This window comes from Perca flavescens, chromosome 7 (genome assembly GCF_004354835.1).
Source record: "Perca flavescens isolate YP-PL-M2 chromosome 7, PFLA_1.0, whole genome shotgun sequence".
Lineage (NCBI taxonomy): Eukaryota > Metazoa > Chordata > Actinopteri > Perciformes > Percidae > Perca > Perca flavescens.
The window spans coordinates 30,422,278-30,441,881 of NC_041337.1; the positions used below are offsets into that span (position 1 = coordinate 30,422,278).

A 19,604-nucleotide genomic window follows, 5' to 3' on the forward strand; every position below is an offset into this window, starting at 1 on the left:
TGACAACATATTTTAATTTGTTTTCCTACAATAACTGCTTGCCGCAATTTACAGCACTGGATTGAGGTTAACGGGGCATGTATTTGACATTCAGAACAATAATATAGCAGCAAACAACTATTTGCTATGGAAAGATATAGTGGAGTAATGGCGTCCTAAGCAGAAGAAATGAAGTCACGCCCCTCTGTGTGTGTTGTAATTGTGTTTTGTACTTAGCGGACTGGAAAATAATAAAAAAAGGATTTGGCACAGTTGATTGGTAGTAATTTCTAGGAGACAAAAGTCTGTACCACATCTACAGGATGTCTGATAGTTCAGGTTTGCATTATGGTAACCTCAGTGGTGTGAGATGGAGTCTGCACCTGGCATCAATTGTAGCTGACAAACTGGCCTGACTCTCGGACCAAAGTTATGCATCGATTGTAACATTCATGTATGATTATAATCTCTCCTTATATTACACAAGTCTGGCTTTTGTTTGCCTTTTGATCAATGAAGAGTTCATTCTTGAAATGCACAGTGTGTTTCTATGATAAGATCGCAGTTGCAGAAAACAAAATAAGTCTTCAGTTTTGAATAGAGCTTCAATTTTTCACCTTTTCAGATTTCAGATGTTAGAAGTTGTACACTGAATACTAATTTTTATCTTATACATTTTATTTATTTATTTATTATGTAATTTATTAGGACATTCAACTCAAATGTTAGCAACACAACACATACAGTATGACACCCTATTTGCACCTTTCATTTGTTAGTTTTTCCAGCGCTCCACCCTGAAGACCACATACCCAATCTCTGATCTCACTCCTCCCGGGCCACAGGGCCTCTGGCCTCACCTTCCGTCTGTGCAGCTGTCCACTCCTCCCGTCCAGTAAACGTAGAGCCTTTTAGTAATGACGACATGCAGACTTATCCTGTGGCCATGGTTATGGTCGGAAACGTTTGAATGGGGGAGCAAGATTGGGGCACAGTTTTAAAGAAGGGGGTCACATTTCTACGGGGCAAATGTTAAGACTCATACTTTCTCAAAAGTCCTTGTTCTCTGCAATAAAAAAAAGTGTACGCTATTGATAGTAACATTCAGTTTTGTAGTACTCAAAACCACTTTTCAAGACCACTTTTTAAAGGTCTCGGTCGCGTCTTGGATTCGACCACATTTCAGTCAAATCGTCGGTAATAACATTTTATTTATTACATTTTATTTATTATATTTTTTAAAAGAGTTTATTGGCAAAACAACATCTAAAAGAAAACACACAGCAGTGTGTAAATTCTGCAATGCAAAGCTAACCGAGTCAACCGACACAGCTGGGAGCACCTAAAATATTTATTGGCACCTAGAAAGGACGCATAAAGAAAGGTAAGGTAAGTGTAAATGACGCTGGCGAAGCTAGCTAAAGTTATCAATCAGCCCTTGTACCAAAACTTCAGAAATCTCTTCACCCCCTCACCCAAAGTGATTTAGCGAATATTAGCTGTAAGTATTAACTAGTTGTGTATATACTGTATGTTTCAGTTGTTTGATCTTGCTCTTGATTTGGTCTCGCCCTCAAAGTCTTGGTCTTGGTCTCGATACACTCTGGTCTTGGTAATGACTTGGTCTCGGTTTAGGTGGTCTTGACTACAACACTGGTAACGTTGTTTATTTAGTATGATAAGTGAATGCCAAAAAAACGACTGACTACCCCTCTGGCCCTACCCCTACCTGTGGCACCAAAGTGCTAATTTGGGTTTACGGTCATACTTGACTCATATCACTTCACGAAAACATGTGTCTGCCTCTTTCATTTGCATGCTCATCAAACATAAACCTTACCACATACTTGATTTAAACCCTCTTAAATGTTCTTCTGCCTGGTCTTGGCCACCTGGAGCCTTATCCGCCTCCTGCAGACCTGATCAATTACATGTCTGGCTTCCTGGACTGGAACATTCCTTTAATCATGAGCACCCACAGTGCACATTGTTATGATTTTACAGGTACAGCAGAAAAACACCCTCTGACATTACAGTACATCTGCGCTTGTCGTTTTCTCACACACCGTCGGGCCCGTGATTCAGCAGTGTCTGCTGCACTGGGCCACTGCACCTGGAAGGAATGTTCCACACACCTGTAAATTGTCTGCACACAAGTGTTTTCATAAGTGAGTCATTATTGAGCTTCTTTATGATGTTACATTCTAACAAGGCCATTGTAAGCTAAATGGACAGTGCTGCATATCCTCACGTCTAGCCAGAGGTGTCACATAGATACAATGCTGATGATGCTATCTTTACGCTGAGAATAAGCAAGTGACTAAGTTGTGACTGAAGTCTCTTGTGTCAGTAGATATAATATTCCATGGGAGATTCACTAAAATCATCTATGGTGGTTTGTCCTCCCACATAATGAGCGATAAATAGCCAAGGGGCTCGGTCAATATCTGACCCGAGGTCAGATACTTTGACGTTCTCTTTGACGTTCTCTTGGCCAGGCCCGTAAATGAGACTTCTCAGTGATCGTCCTCTGCTTCTGTCGGGGCTGCTCTGATTTATCGCTTTGCGTGGGTGTTCTGACCCCAGAGTTCAGAACAGATCAAGGATGGTCCGGCTGAAACAAGAACTCTACAGTCTCGATGAACAGCTCGAGCCAGCCAAATTAGGTTCTTTATTCCAGTAAAGAACAGTTTCGACATATAATGTGATGACCATGAGTCAAACTCGTGTGTATGAATTCAGCATTACCGTAACAACAAACACAACCCTTGTAACCAAACAGAGCACTGTCCAAATATAATTTAAGGACTTCTCAGGTGGCTTTCACACTGGCAGCATAAATACCATATATAGATGAACTCATTTGACCCTTTAACCCGCCCACATATCGAGCAAAAGTGAGAGTATTGCCGGGCAGAACATTTTTCTTTTTCTGTCTTGTGACTTCCCAGACTCAGCATCCATCCCGGTCAATGGCATTAAGGTTGATAATGGTTTGTGGAGTCGAGTAAACAGAGGCTGAGCATGGCCCCTCCCATGCCCAGCACTACGCACACAGACTGGCACGCATATTGAGGTTTTTTATCAGTGTTAAAGTTGCACTTCCATGTGGAAATCCGTGTCAAAACCATGCCCTCAATTATAACTTACATTTTTAAAACTCATTGTTTCAGTATTTTCTGATTTTATTCAAAATATACCCCAAACTGATTTTCACACAGCTTTTATCTCCCCACAAACCTAAAAAAAAGTGGTTGTTTTTTTCTACTGCAAGTTGTGTTATCTGCTGTTTATCACACTTTACAGAAAATGAAGCCATCCATAGTTTGTTAATCGGTTCCCGTACGAACTGTAATCTGCCCCTTGAAGGAACTGAGATTAGAGTTTATCTGGGAAGGGAATCATTCATGGTGGGTGAAGACTATCCTGGTAATGGCAGACATAAATTCTTGATATTGGGCCAGAACCTTTAACCGTAGGTGGCAACGCTGCCTGCCAAAACTTGTGACAAAAGACAGTTTCACAGCAAACATTTTTTATTAGGATGTCGGCAAAAAAATGGCATTTATCTTTTAACCCAATATTTTTATAATCTTTACTGAAATATGGAGTTTAAACTAATAGGAACCCCACCAAAAGTCAGTCAATAATAAATAAAAACAATAAAAGGTTTTTGTCAGTTGAGATGTGATGGTAGTTATACTTGTAACCACTAATGGTACCATTATGCAATGGGAATTCAAGTCAGTGGGTTATGAAATACACTGTACATCTTACACCACACTTGTCATAACATGGGTGGTGTTCCCAACAGTGTGACGATGTTGGTTTTACGTGGAATTAATGCTTTATCATGTCATCCTGCCAAGAAGAAAAACAGTGTACTTCACACACCTGGATTAAACATGCATGTGCATGATGTTAGTAGTGGAAGAAAGGACAGCACATTGGATAAATTACATTTTGGGAAATATACTTTGTCTGTATTTTTCTTAGAGTTAGATTAGAATATAGACACAAATCTCATATCTGTGCAGGAGGGAATGAGCTAACCTGACTTTATGGCTAAAGCCCACTAATTAAAACAGTTGGTTTCCAAACGTATGTGGTGAGCACATATTTAGGTATATGACTGTGTACTGACTTGATGACACCACACCTGCAAACCTCACCGTGACAACATGATGCTACACACATGCTCACTGTGCGCTGTTGTTGTTCTCAACCAAAAAGTTGTTTCAGCATGTAGCTCCCTCTAATCAAGTCAATTTTACATTTCAGTTTGTATACAGGTTAAACATACAAGAAATGTGTTAATTAGGGATCTTGGTAGGTTTATTTTTTAACATTGGAGGGAGCCAGGCTAGCTTTTTCCACCTGCCTCAAGTCTCATTGTAACGCTAAGATAAGCTAAGCTAAGCTAAGCTAACCATGTCCCGGCCCGGATGAACTAAAATAATCACTTCAATTAAAAATGCTATATGTTTTAGCATTAAAAAAAATCAAAGGTTGATGTCCTTGATGTTAGGAAAGCATGGAGAAGCACTGACAGTAATCTCTTCATCATTTATCTTCTGACACCTTTATTTATTCTAAAGATTTACAGGTATCATCTCGGTACCTTAATCTTTGTTTTCTCTGCGGGCGTGGCAGCCATCAGCACTAGACTAAACATGGCAGTCATTACTGATACTGCTAGACAAAAAGACCCTGTGTGTGTCTCTGCATTTGGGATTACTCACTTTTGGAAAAAGGCTCAGGATGTCTGATGTTTATCTGTCTATACTTTTGTCTTCTCTCTGTCTCCCCCTTTCCCCTATATTGATTGCTCTTTGTCTATATAAACACAGATATAACAACCACTGCGTGTATAACGAGAACAAATTGGCTTGGATTTAATAATTGGTATTAGGATCATTATTATAAAAAAGGCAACCTTTTATTAAGCCACGTTATTGCTATGATTAGCAGGAATCCCTTTTGTTTGCCTGCTCTATGACATTACAAGAGTTGTTTTTTTCACCGGGAGCTCTTTATACTTTAATATCCTGCTGCATGTTCCTTCCTGAAAGGCAAACAAAGAAGATGAAGCAAGGATGAGACTGAACATGACTGCAGACAAACGGAAAACCGTTAAGCGGGAATTCGATCGAACCACTGTGGGCAGGCAGACAAAAGACGATTTCCAAACAAACCTTAATTGTTGTTGCTTAATGGTTTGTTAGCTGGAAACAGATCTTGAAGATTAGATGACAGAATTGTGAATTTCTGTCCTTATAAGCCTATAACAGGTAGCTTTAAAGGGCCCATGTGTGGAATGTGCTTGTGTTAAAAACCTGCAGGGGGGCTTCTGGAATATGTTTACTGGTTTAGAAAAAGTCATTGTTCCTACGTGTCTGCTAAGGAGACTGTGGAATTGTTCCTTTGTTAAACCATATCCTTAATGGCGGGGGGCAATCAGACACACATCCGGCTGTAGGACGGATAACACGCTGTACTATACCCAACACCTTAAAAACCTTTATCTGATTTAACTCTATGTTGTCGCCTTGGCTTTAAAGGACCATACATGTGTGTTTTATCATGTTTTATCTCCTGAACTACAAATCATGTACTTTACATGTTTGCTGATAATTCTTTTTAAACACATGCTGCACTGTTTTAGATCTTTAGACGCACTTTACCTACAGTCGAGGGAAGCCATTACTTTCCATTCATCTCTGTAAAGATTTCCATGTCATACAATCAAAATGACCTTCGCTACCTTAGCTGTGATGTGTGAAGTATGAAGGATTTCACGTTACTGGGCTAAAACCTCTGGTATGGCCCATTAAAACAATTAAAGTGCAGATGTTTCTTTTTCTACAACCGGTATCTACAAAGTATTTGATTTATATTATAATAAACCTGACAGTGCAGATACTAAGTTGAATTATTTCATCAAATGAGGACATTTTAATGGGACTTCCTGCTTCTCCAGGTGTGACATGGCCTGATTTCACTCACCCGCACTTCTAAAGAAAATTATGAAATCATTTTAGTAATCTGACTGAACATGTACAGAGAGGGTGATGATGTCTGGCAAATATGTAATTGTTTTTTAGGGTGGGGGGAGTGTGATGCACCCGATTACTTGTTTTGATGAGTCTAACGTAGGTGGCAAAATCTGAAATATTTGCTTATGCAAACACATTTAGTTTTTGGACGTTATTGGGATTGTTGGATAGCTCGCACTTCTGTAACAAATATCTATTCTCACAGTATAGCTTTATACCCAGGTGTCAAAATTTAAATATTACGGTTGCTGTTATTTTGTCTTTTTAATACAAAACATTTTCCACTGAAGAAATTAAACCGGACAATGAAATTATCCTACCAACAAGTATTGTCTTAATATAATTTACGCTTCAGTGCCACACAACTCCATTGTTGTCAAAAAACTTTTTAGCAATACATAGAAGAAGAAATATATTGTTCTTTTTAATATATTTGGGGGAATTGATTAAACTAAAAAGAAAAACCTTAAATGTCCTTGGACTTTACTGTTCTCTCAGTAAAGTCCAAGTAATATTTAGCATCATTCATGTCTAATAAAAAAAAAGGATAGCTTTATTTTCCAAATTTCGCAAATCTCTAAGTTATTGAATTCCACAGAGTCCTCAGAATGTACCAATGTAGGAAGGTTGTGAAGGACAAAGGCATGCTGTGAACAGGGCTGCGGTTTCAGCCCGTTGGAAAGAGGGAGGTGCCCCAGGAAGAGGGGGAGTGGTCTGAGGGGCGGACCTGAGGGCCCACAAGGTTTATATAGTTTAACAGCTTCCCCTCTCCTCCTGCCTTGTGTCTGTGAGCTCCCATTTCTGCCTACCCAGCCTGTGCTGCTCTCTCGTCCTCACAGTCTCTCTCACTGAGTCTCACAATGAAAACCTCCAGGCAAAGTACATACTCTGTGCGCTCCTCCACTAGTAGCAAGGCTCCTGTCTATAGGGCCTCCACTATCCATGGTGGGTCTGGTGGGAACCGCATTAGCATCTCCTCCAGCGTCCGCAGTGGGTTGGGAGCCGGTATGGGAGCCGGGATGGGAATGGGATCCGGGATGGGAATGGGAATGGGAATGGGCACTGGAGCAGGGGGTTTCTCCAGCAGCGTCCAGGTGAGCGGGAACAGCTCCGACATCATGGGCAATGAGAAGTTTGCCATGCAGAACCTGAACGACCGCCTGGCCAACTACCTGGAGACAGTGAGGAACCTGGAGCAGGCCAACCACAAGCTGGAGATTAAGATCAAGGAGGCCCTGGAGAAGAGCGGACCTGACTTCAGAGACTACAGCAAGTACCAGGTCATCCTGGACGACCTGAGGAAGAAGGTGAGGAGGGGGCAATGTACATGTGTTGATGTATTAAGTGTTAAGCAAAAGCATATGGGGGGGGGGGGATGTGGATGGATGAATTGAAAGAATGAAATCCAGAGGGAATGTTTTGATGTGATGTAAGTGGGATTGAGCAAGAAATGTGTAAAACAGACTAGGCACAATGCCACTGCACATGTTCAAAGCAATATATTCTGTACCCCCGGACCTAAAACCCCATCAGTACTCCAGTTTATTTGGCACAGTGCCTGCTGCCACTCTGGGTGCCTGGGGCCGGGGGCCTGGGGCCGGGGGCTGCACCGGAAACAGTAAGGCGGAGGAATGTTGGAGCATTAGGGGTCAAAGAGACAGGAAGGCAGACAGAAACAAAAAACAAGAGATTCCAGGGACTTTACAAACTGGAAAGAGTCAACTTACAGGCCCATACATCATGACACTAACTACCTTTTTCCTCTTTGTTTAGTGTTACACAAACAGTGTGTTGTTAGTTGGACAATGGGGTTGGACACACAGTCTACTGTGTATACAAAAAATAGAAGCTCATAAAGGAGGGAAGGAGGAAAAAGGAGAGAAACACAAGTCGAAGAGAATAGGATATTTTAAGGTGGAGCTTGTTTGTTCTTTATGTTCTGCATTTTATAAGTAATCATCCGATAACACAATTAATTTCCCACAAACCTGATACGCCTCATACAAATACATCTGGCACAGTTAACAGTGCGGACAGACTTTAGAACTGAAAGTAAATAAAGACATTACACAAGGCCAATTTATAAATCATTTATTCCAGGTTTTCCCCCACGGAAAGAGAAGTGGACTGTGTAACCGTGGCCCTGCTGCCATTCTTTATTCAAAGCTACATTTTCCTTTAAAAAAAAAATAAATAAGTCAAGTGCAGTTTCCAAATGGAACATTCCAGTTAGGCTCAATGGAGCAACTGGTTAAACACCTACATACTGTGTTTGCCGTAGCACATTGTGGGAAAGTGTGCAAGCCCACAAAGAGCATCTCTTTATCTAACCTTTATCCTTGTGGGAGCCGCACAGATAGCAGCATCAAAGTCAGCTAACCCTACTCTGACATGATGACACAAACAAAATGGGCAAAATGGAAGGCAAAGGGAGAAGACAAAAGAGTTTACTATCTATTTACCAAACTCTTATATTTCTCAAAACATTACAGAAGAATTAAAACTCTTTGGAATTTGGTTTTGTTTATTTTAATAACATCTGAGGGCCTCGGTTCATCCAAACAGCCCAGGGTAAAAAAAAAAAAAAAAGCCACATTTTTCTTTTGCCATGATGCAAAAATCACTTAAATGGTTCCCTCCGCCTCAGCCCCCATCTGAGAAAACACAGACTTTCACTCAATGCGGTAAAGATCGCAAAGTCATCTACCCATGCAAACACACACACGCATGCACACACACACACACACACACACACACACACACACACACACACATAACCACTACTATAACCACCATCCTCATGCAAATCACCTGCCTCGGTCCTGCTGACAGGATAGATCCTGTTCCTCAGCAGAGACAGGACAGTTGCTGTCTGGCAGCCAATGATTGGCCCGTAGATTTTGTCACCTGGATACATGCCCTGCCAACCATCATAGCCCTTATCTAGCTTACCGTGACTGCTCAAGCAAATACTGCATCCATCTGTGTTTTTTGATGCAGCCTGCTGGCACTGTCCTCATTTACACTCAGACATAGGTACTTTTCCGCTAACACTAAAAAATATTATTACTTACAGTATCTCACTGGATTAAACTCCCATTATATGCATGTGTATCTGTACACTGTACTTGAACATCAAAAATAAAGACATTTTAGATATTTTAAAATAGCAGGTGGACTCTCATTAAAGGAATATTTCCACATTTTTGTCAGCTCTTTAGTGAAAATGGCATGTTTATCCAATGGTTGTCTATCCAACCATTATTTTATCCAAAAATAATGGTTGTCTGTCCCGTGGCCTGTCCTCAGTTTTAAATTAAGGTAACCTCTTTCATTTGTCAACCTGCTCTAGGTGTTTGATGCCACCACTGACAATGCCCGCCTGGTTCTCAACATCGACAACGCTCGCTTGGCGGCCGATGACTTCAGAGTGAAGTAAGTTCCACCCACTGTCCCGTTGAGGCCGTAAAACCAGACAGCTGTGGGCACACCCTGTTTTACCGCTGAATGGGTTGTTGGATGAATACATAGTGTCATGATCTGTCTTCTCAAAAATCATCACCTTTGCATCATAGCCGGGGGAGGCGGTTCGGCTGTGTCATAAAGTAAATGCTATGGCAAACACAGATGGCAAATGGAGAGTAGAATATTGTATGATGACCAAATACTGTGCATGTATATTTAAAACTTAAAGGAAAGATACCTGAAAAAAGACTGTTGGTGACTCCATTACTAAGGTCCATTCAGTAACTTTAGTCACTAAGTCCTGATCAGTAGATTTACAAAGTAAATGTGAGCAGCTGTACCAGGCTTTGGAGTTATCCTCAATGCCCTGTCCTGTGCCGCGCAGATACGAGTCTGAGCTGGCCATCCGCCAGTCTGTGGAGGCCGACATCGTCGGTCTGAGGAAGCTCATCGACGACACCAACATGCAACGCATGAACCTGGAAAGCGAGATTGAATCCCTGAAAGAGGAGCTCATCCACCTCAAGAAGAACCATGGAAATGTGAGTAATCAGATTTGACTGTTAGTATTGGCAACAACAAAAATTCCAACTGTCGTGTTGCTCTACTTTAATTGGTGCACGGTAAAATCACATTTTTCCTGCTACCCACTTCAAAACAGTGAAAAAAACACAAAAACAGAAGTGGACAAATTTTTTGGAAATAACCATAACTGTTCTAAAATTACCTGATTTAGAAAATAATTTTCAGGGCCTTTAACATAAACTGAACCTCTGGTTCCAAACTGGTTCTGTACAGTTTGTCTGTGAAAGTCAAAGTTTTTCAAAGGTTTGTCAAACACAAGCCACTTTTAAATGACCTCTGGACATAATTTCAGCAAACAGACACACCTTTAGAAGACCTGAATACATATTTGCTTATCTCTTCATAATCCCCACAGAGACATCACCATGTACTGTATGTATGTTACACACTTAACGCCACGACTGCAGCCGACACGTCCTGACAGGCTGCAGGGTGTTCTTGAAAACAAGCTTGAGAAAACTCCAGCGGGAAGAGGGAGGTTCGCTCAGAACTCTGAAATATCTGTATGCGACTTTTGTGGGAAGCCTCATCGTAAAAATGTCTCCCATCCATATTTGGCAAGAGAGAAAAAACCAAAGGCTTCAAATCACTATCATTTAAGAGCATAAGCCAAAGCACAACCATTTGTTTACTGAAGGAATTAGGACCCCAGATAGAGGTTTATATGCACCCCCTTTATATTTACCTGACCATAACGTGATTATGGTTGGACGAGGCTCGGAGTCAGAGCTGGGTCACAGCTCAATAAAACAAGTCTTAGTGTAGAATCCATGGGATATAAGCTGTGCTCTATCCACTTCTGATTCAAGTGCACTAGATCTGTGATTATGTCTTTTAACTCCTCTATCCATTTCTATTTCTCTAGGAAGTTACGGAGCTTCGTAACCAGATTGCCCAGTCGGGAGTCCACGTGGATGTCGACGCTCCTAAAGGACAAGACCTGGCTCAGCTCATGGCAGAAATAAGGGCTAAGTACGAGAAGATGGCACTGAAGAACCAGGAAGAACTCAAAGCATGGCACGAATCTCAGGTAAACCAATAAGACAAGAAACTATCGTCTGCAAAGTCAATTTTCTAAACCAAAAACAAATGAGTCAAGTCTTGAATTGAATTTTACTCATCTTTTCATCTCAATCCTTATCTTAGATAACAGAAGTGCAGACCCAGGTCAGCCAGAGCACAGAGGCCCTAAAGGGCGCCCAGACGGAGGTGAATGACCTGCGCAGACAGATGCAAACCCTGGAGATCGAGCTGGAGTCACAGAGGAGCCTGGTGAGAAGCACTCAGTTTAACACACACTTTATTCAGTTCAACACACACTGCAATGCATAACTCAGCACTCTCACTTCAAGTTTCTCGCATCGACTTTGTTGACATAAGCTTTACACTCCGGTGACCCCTCGCTATGGAGCTGTTATTACTGAGTTGGGTTCACTGTAGTCACGCATTGCCAGACCTACCTCCACACTGCTGCGGAGGAAGATCTGGCTAGTCCACACAGCATATCCGGGATAGAAGAAAAACGTGCTCTGGTTTATTGGCATTTCTTTAAACCAATAACAATCGCATTGGGCGGCACTAAGCGCCAGACGCAATAACAGTGCTTCTGCAAAAGAGCCTTGGGAGGGAACTTATTTTGGTGAAACATGCTCGTTCAAAGGTTGTTTTAGTCGTGCAACAAAAAAAATCAAGTTCTGACAGATATCCTAGCTGTCTGGATTTACCCTGCAGAGATCTGAGGAGCAGTTAACCATTGTACTGATAAATCGACCGGAGTTTAGATTGTCAACACAAAGAAAGCGGAAGGTGAGGGACATCCGGAAGACCTTCCGGCGGCACTGGAGAAATCCCTTAAATGAATCTTCGTCGATATATAGACTAGGTTTACTGTAAAAATATTAACCCATTCTTTTCGTTTGTCTCATGCTCACAGAAAGCCTCCCTGGAGGGAACACTGAGGGACACAGAGATGCGTTACAACATGGAGATCGAGTCTCTCAACACCATCCTCCTGGGCTTGGAGGCCGAGCTCACACAGCTGCGTAACAACATCCAACTGCAGACGCAGGAGTACGAGGCCCTGCTCAACATGAAGATGAAGCTGGAGGCCGAGATCGCTACGTACAGACGCCTGCTGGATGGGGAAGACTTCACGTGCGTAGATTATTAATTCTATAAATGACAGTGAGTTGTCAAAACCACAACATGCAGAGGCAAAATTCTGCCATCAAAAAGATCTGTCAATGGAAACTAGATGTTGAATTTGTTCTTGATATTTCCGTACAGGCTCCAGGATGCTCTGGAAGACCAGAAAACAGTGAAGACCAAAGTGATGACTGTCACCCAGACCCTAGTGGATGGCAAGGTGGTTTCCTCCAGCACAGAAACCAAGAACCTTTGAATACCAGAACTAACCACCTCCTAAAAATTACTGTCACCTCAACGTAACATTAACATATGATTGGCCATAAATGATCTGTTCTTTTTACAACACTAACCACAACTAGTCTGACTTCCTGGGTATACATCTGTTCCACAGGCTGATGGAAAAATAAAAACTGGATCAGAGGAAAACTAAATCATCTTTTATTTATTTCATCACGATTTATTTATGTTTGTGTCTTGACCTGCGGATTTTTCCAAAGGTTGAAAATTGGAGAACTGTAACCTTTTTTGGAGTCAAACTAATTACAAACATTGAATATTATAAAGTAATCCAAATAAATGCAAAATGTTTTTTTGTTTTTTTATACTTCATCATCTTTGGTTTTTCTTTCTGTCCAGTTAAGTCCGCCTGTTGTACTGTGATGTTCAGACATTTCAATAAAGTCCCTTTGAGAAATGTATTTTGGTGTGAACATGGTGTTTGAAACATAATAATAAAAAAAAATAATTTACATCTGATATATCAGAACATGTTATCATAAACATGACAGAGGAGGAATAAAATTAATAAAAATTAATTAATAAATGAAGCATTTTACGACAGCGGTTACTGACTGGAATAATTACCACTTTCACTCAAAATAGAAATATTAATTCTTGAGAAGAATAAAATGTATGACACACTGAAGTCTTGGCTGGTGTCTATACTATAAATAGATAGGAACACTTAAACCTGTGACCAAATCCATTAAAGGTATATTGCTACCTTTACAATCAGTGTACAATGCCAAAAATGATGTTAATTTACTGCAGAGTTCAGACTAACAATAACACCCTGTAAAAAATCTCCTCCCCCCTCATTCATTTCAATGGGACCCATGCTTTGGTGGAGTTGAGCACTGCTTTAGCAGAGTTGCTGCTAATGCAGAATTGTGTAGGCTAACCATTTACATGCCAGTACATTCCTGGTAGATTATTTTGTAACCTGGACGGGGTAATACTTTAATTTTGCGATTGTTGCAATATTTTAGCGTCTCATAGGCCTTATTCATTACTCCTGTCACTCTTCCTGTATCGTATTCCATTTTCTCACGGTTACCAGAAGAAACATGCACCTGCAGTACCAATGTAATGCCTTGCAATTTTGGTCTGAACACCCAGTTAAAAGATAAGGCTGGTGTAATTCTATTTTTCACTTATTGTCAACAAATCCAATTGAAAAAAAACAACAGTCTGTTACTCAATACTTTCTGACTTCCCTAAGCTGTCTGAGGCTCTCAGCCTGTTGATTTGAAGACATACATCTTAAAAAAATCACTTGTCACTTGTATGCACTTTCGTTTCAAGAAAAAAAAGTAAAGGCAAAATAATATTCAGCTGGGCATTGGGGTTTTTAGTCAACTTTACTTAAACATGAGTATATAGTGCCTTTATTGGGGACTCATTCATTTTTAGTAATCTGGTGAGTACTTACAGCATCAGAATGGTGTATTTATTGACTCAAAATATCAAAGGAACCTACAATGGCCATGTTCAGTATAATGAAGGAACATGTGAACCAGTGATGCGCTCACTAATGTGTTTTTACTAGTTTTTGGACAACATTAAAGCTCTAAGGCACAAAGGAATAATATACTGTATAGCAGGCATTAGAAAAACAAACAATACTTGTTGAAAGACACTATTTCCTTGGTTTTAGTATTTTCATGGAATTTGTTATGGAATTTGTTGACAATAAGAGAAATACTGAACATGCCCAGCCTTATGCTTTAAGCTGCTGTTAATATAACGGCTGACATTAATACAGTTTATTTACTACACAGGGTCATGTCAGCAAAAACTGACATGTCAGCATACAGTGCCTGTTTGCCTTTGACTGATTTGTTAACAGTTGGTGTTTTGGGGACAATGTTCAAGCAACAGGTGTAAAGGTAAAAATGTAATATAGATAGCAGAGGAGTGGCAGGAAGAGATATTGCCTTTCAGAGTGATACATAAGACCTGAGGACTCTCCACAGTCCTCCACTCTCAGCTGCCAAACCCTTCTGAGCCAGGACGCACCACTTCTTCCTTTAATTGATCAGCACACTAGTTCTAGCGATGGAACCCCTTGTTTTACGCCGGTCTTCTCAACGTCATGTTATCAGTGCAAAAGCTCAGCCCGTAGCTCGACAGATGGACAGGTCCTATGCCCACAGTGTCAGCGGAGGGGCAGGTGGCCATGGGACCAAGATCTCCATGGCCTACGGCACACGGGTTGGCAGCGGTTTCGGGGGTGGGTATAACTACCAGTCCTTGTCCTCTGGGTCCAATTCTGGATCCCTGGCCATCACGAATGAGAAGACAACCATGCAGCACCTGAACGACCGCTTGGCTAGCTACCTGGAGACGGTGAGGAATCTGGAGAAGGCCAACAGCACTCTGGAGATCAAGATCAGGGAGACCATCGAGAAGAAAGGCCCCTTGGAGGGAAGGGACTACAGCAAGTACAATGCCATCATCACGGAGCTGAGGGCCAAGGTGAGTTAATGAATGAATCGGTCAATCTTAATGATACGGGATGCATCTTGCTAAGTCTACCGATATAATGGAAAACAAGTGAGAGCAAAACTATTTCTTTATATCATTTATTTTAAAACATAATGTCAAATTGCCACAAAGTACAGCATATAGAAGACTGCAGAGTAATAAATCTGGGTGTAGTTTTATAGACTTTGTACTGTCTCCAAGTGAAGAAACCGTTCATTTTACACTTGTGAAAAACATTGTTTTCTAATATAGTACTGGGTGAGGTAGCTATGACAAACTAATGTTCAAAGATGTTGTCAAACTTTTGTTTTGGTTTTTTAATTTTAAAGAACTCTTCATGCAGAACTTTTTATTGACCAAGTCACCAATCTACTTTCCTTCCCTTGTAAACCACACTAATGTTGGGGCAAAAGTCATTTCAGGCTGGAGCCCTTTTTTATTATCATACATCCTGCTCTCCAAAGTGTTCATGGATCTCTCAAATGGACTGATTCCATAACATTTATTACCTATAGTCTGTTATCTTTACTTCCATGTTGAGCCATTAGAGTTTTGAAGACTTACAGCGTGTTATCAAAGGCATTTCTTTCATCTGCACAATATATCCAAGTGAAACTTACAGCTTGGAGTCCATCCAATTGACTGTGAGAGAATAGATTGCCACTGACTTTATAGAGTTTGTATTTTACACACTAAAAATTACAAAAACAATTAAATTCCTTTCAGATATTTGACACAATCAAGGGCAACGCACAGCTTTCTATCTCTCTTGACAATGCACGACTGGCTACAGAAGACTTCAGACTCAAGTGAGTGTTCAGCATACAAAATCAAATGGGCTCTCCATCTAGCGGGAACATATCTGATATGCAGTGTGTTTCTTTAGGCTGGAGTATGAGATGTCCATGCGTCAGACGGTGGAGGCTGATGTGGCCAGACTCAGAAAGCTTCTGGACGACACCAACGTTGTTCGCATGCACCTGGAGAGCGACATCGAGTCTCTGAAGGAAGAGTTGATCAACCTGAGGAAGAACCATGTGACGGTGAGAGACAATGGTCAGAAATAAGTTGTATAAAGACAACTGCATTTGGCCCAATCCAATAAAACAAAAATAAAAAAACAAACATATTCAATCCCAATACACCTCTAAACAAGACTATAAATACTCACCATTATGGCAATCAGTTTTTCACTTATCCTCTTTGCACAGGATGACCCCACTAACCTTGTTTGGGAAAACACTCCCTGACTATTTCCCCCTCAACAGGATGGTTGCTGAATTGCGTGACCAGATCACCCAGGTTGGCATCCGTGTGGATGTTGATGCTCCTAAAGGACAGGACCTGGCCAGGATAATGGAGGAGATGAGGGCTAGCTATGAGAAGATAGCACTGAAGAACCAGGAGCAGCTCAAAACATGGCATGAATCGCAGGTAATCCGTCAATGTCAATATTCGTCAAACACATTTTTGTGGGCCGCCAAATGTAAAAAAATTTAGATACAATTTTATAGCTGATATATTTTGAATATTTAGCTCATTTTACCTCACAATTAGCTTATTTTTACTTACATTTAAGACAGAAATTGGTGTAAAACAGCATATATATGCAATTGTCCAAGACATGTTTATAAAAGTAAAATAAAAAGTAAAATCTTAATATAAACGTTAATTGTTAAATCTAAACGTTAAATATAAATGCTAAATCTACATTTTGGGTGTTTGTAAAGTCCTTTTTGATGTACTATATGTATATGTGTATCATGTTTCCAGATCACAGAGGTGCAGGTCCAAGTGACTGAGAACACAACAGCTCTGAAGGAAGCCACGACTGTGATCACTGAAACTCGGAGGAGGTACCAGGGAATGGACATTGAACTGCAGTCTGCACTTAGTCTGGTAACAACATTTGTGCTACTCTACATAATTAGTGCATAATTATTGTACAGACATGGCTGGTATCAATCTTTGGTTACACTTTACTTGAAGGTATCTACATAAGAGTGACATGACACTGTCATGAACGTGTCATAAACATTATAAACAAGTCATAAACGTTTATGACATAACGTTTCTTTCAGTAAGTGTCATTTGTTTTTTGTCATGACAAGTTAGGGTTAGGGTTAGGGTTAGGGTTAAGGTTAAGGTTCAAGTGTCCTGACTGTGTCATGTGTTCATGACAGGGTCATGTCACTCTTATGTAGATACCTTCAAGTAAAGTGTTAACTAATCTTTTCATCGAACTCTCGGCTAGAAAGCCAAGAGAAGCCATTCCATTCCGTTTCTCTGCTGCATCAATCAGATGTGTACTCAAGCTCTTTCGTCGCATCTTGACAGAAAGCATCTCTGGAGGCCACCCTGCGTGACATCGACATGCGTTACAACATGGAGGTAGAAAAGTACAACGCCATCATCCTGAGGCTGCAGGAGGAGCTCACTCAGATCCGCAACGACATCCAGCACAACACAAGAGAGTACGAGCAGCTGCTCAACATTAAGGTGAAACTGGAGGCTGAGATCGCCGAGTACAGGAGGCTGCTGGACGGAGGGGGAGACTTCAAGTGAGTATGAGAAAAGGAGTCATAAGGTTTGGGTGAAACAATAAAAACTGCTTGTTCATACCTTTGCTGAAAGCCAATTCATTGTTCTGCACTGTGAGCTGACTGAATACTGTATACCAGCTTTGTTCATTTCAGGAAAACTTTTTGCAAATTTGATTCAAATTACCTTCATGCAAACATGAAGGAACGTAGATATGGAAAGTAAAAGTAGCATATCAATGCAGTACTCTCCCCGTCACTTTCATTTCAACTGTTCAACTGAATTTCAGCATGTGGATACCAGTTAACTTTAAGACACAATACACATTTGATGCCAAAACATTAACGTGAAGGAAAAAATTAAACAACCTTGCATTGATTTCACTCTTTTGTTCATTTTTTCCAGACTACAGGATGCAGTTGATTTGAAGACGGTCCATACCAAAGTGGTGACAGTCACTCAGACTCTGGTGGATGGCAAAGTGGTGTCAGAGAGCCAGGACATCAAATCCAGTGAAAAGATTGCTGCTAATTAAAAACTGGGAAGAATATAATAAATAAAATTATAAACAAAAAATGTGCCATTATGCCTGTGACTGTTTTATAGCTTAGTAGCTGAACAATCATACAATCACGGTTATGCATTCATAGCCTATCTGCTGATAATTAAACATATTATTTCATATTCATAATTCCCTTAAAGGAATGTATTGACATTTGGGGAAATAGGATTATTTGCTTCCTTGTCCCCAATATTGATACCACTCTCATGTCTGTGCCAGCAGTTAGCTTAGCATAAAGACAATAGTGGGAAACTTTAGCCTGGCTCTGCCCAAAGGTAACACAATATGCCTACCAGCACTCAATAATTAACATGTTTGAAACTTGTTTGTGTAAAAAGAAGTTGTATTTAATAGTGCCGGACTATTGCTTGGAATCTCTGCTGCTTGCCTGGCTACCTCACACTAGCCCTTTTCACATAGAGATTCTGCAATTGCGCCGTAATGAAGACTCCCCGATACACAAGCTTAATGCCGCCCCAGTGTGTGATTTCACATAGCATGACGGCATTCCGGGAGCAAAAGAGGCATGACTTAACACAACAGCGTCAACGTTTAGTCTGTGCGGGCCGATCAGCACTGTTAATCAACCACCTGACCCGATGCACAAACCACAATATAGTGGCGATTGTAATTAGAGAGGAACAGAGACAGACTGAGACTTGCGTCACATCTGTGTATAAGAGAGAGAGAGAGAGAGAGAGAGAGAGAGAGAGAGAGAGAGAGAGAGAGAGAGAGAGAAGAGAAGGGAAGAGAAGAGAAGGTTGGACTAATGCAAGCATTGTTTCTGTATTAATAAGTAAGTTCATGTTAAGGTACAGTTATTAATAAACTTTTACCGGAAGGCTGCTTTGTCACTATTTAACCCGCCTGTGGGTTGATTAACACATCACTACGGCGTGTAGTTCCACCATGCCGGGTGTCTCGTACACATAGACGTTGTCTCGGCACTTATACGGCCCTGTGACTACCTCCGCTTGCGGCCGAAAGGCGCAACATCTTGAACAGGCCGTGTGAAAGGGGCTTGTGAGGACAAGGCCCCAAGGAAGAAATAAGAAATAGTCAGTGATGCCGTGTTAAGCCACTTTTTTTATTTTACACTTAAGTCAAGCTAGCGGTTTCCCCTGCTTCCAGTCTGTATGCTAAGCTACACTAAGCGGCTGCTGGCAGTAGAGTCTCCTCATCTAACTCTAAGCTAAAAAATAAGCGAATAAGCTTGTTTTCCCAAAATGTTGTATTTCCAAATATAATACCTCTTAAAGTCAATTGCAGCCTCAAACTATTATAATTTGACAATAAAACACAGAAATATAAAAGCTGAAAATTATTATATATCATTCTACAACTTCAACTTTCACACATATTTAAATCAACTTGATAAAATAAAAAGTTATTCACACTGATGGATGTTTGGCCTCCTGCCATTATCCCCCACCCCCCACACACACACACACCCAGGTCTGCTGTGTGTGCGGGAAATTCTTCCAGCTTCTGAGAAATTCACA

The 19,604-nt window shown here is 40.9% G+C and overlaps 2 protein-coding genes across 2 annotated transcripts; both read left to right on the plus strand.

Annotated features, from left to right (window-relative positions):
- Window positions 1-6,807: 6,807 nt before the first annotated feature.
- Window positions 6,808-12,931, plus strand: krt18a.1 (keratin 18a, tandem duplicate 1). The gene is made up of 7 exons (XM_028582452.1): window positions 6,808-7,342; window positions 9,388-9,470; window positions 9,886-10,042; window positions 10,951-11,115; window positions 11,232-11,357; window positions 12,019-12,239; window positions 12,372-12,931. Exons 1-7 carry the CDS (start codon window positions 6,896-6,898, stop codon window positions 12,484-12,486), a joined length of 1,314 nt encoding a protein of 437 aa, XP_028438253.1. The 5' UTR covers window positions 6,808-6,895; the 3' UTR covers window positions 12,487-12,931.
- Window positions 12,932-14,645: 1,714 nt separating this feature from the next.
- On the plus strand, window positions 14,646-18,120 carry LOC114558573 (keratin, type I cytoskeletal 18). The gene is made up of 7 exons (XM_028582633.1): window positions 14,646-14,990; window positions 15,726-15,808; window positions 15,886-16,035; window positions 16,262-16,433; window positions 16,773-16,898; window positions 17,337-17,560; window positions 17,946-18,120. The coding sequence occupies exons 1-7, from the start codon at window positions 14,646-14,648 to the stop codon at window positions 18,073-18,075; spliced, it is 1,230 nt and encodes a 409-aa protein (XP_028438434.1). The 3' UTR covers window positions 18,076-18,120.
- The last annotated feature ends 1,484 nt before the right edge of the window (window positions 18,121-19,604 follow it).

Bases quoted from the DNA above. Each gene is read 5' to 3' on its own strand.
- krt18a.1 (XM_028582452.1), top strand. From the start codon at position 6,896: ATGAAAACCTCCAGGCAAAGTACATACTCTGTGCGCTCCTCCACTAGT. The intron at 10,043-10,950 runs GTGAGTAATCAG...CTATTTCTCTAG, and splicing joins TCAAGAAGAACCATGGAAAT to GAAGTTACGGAGCTTCGTAA. The intron at 11,358-12,018 runs GTGAGAAGCACT...TCATGCTCACAG, and splicing joins TGGAGTCACAGAGGAGCCTG to AAAGCCTCCCTGGAGGGAAC.
- LOC114558573 (XM_028582633.1), top strand. From the start codon at position 14,646: ATGGACAGGTCCTATGCCCACAGTGTCAGCGGAGGGGCAGGTGGCCAT. The intron at 14,991-15,725 runs GTGAGTTAATGA...AATTCCTTTCAG, and splicing joins TCACGGAGCTGAGGGCCAAG to ATATTTGACACAATCAAGGG. The intron at 16,434-16,772 runs GTAATCCGTCAA...TCATGTTTCCAG, and splicing joins AAACATGGCATGAATCGCAG to ATCACAGAGGTGCAGGTCCA.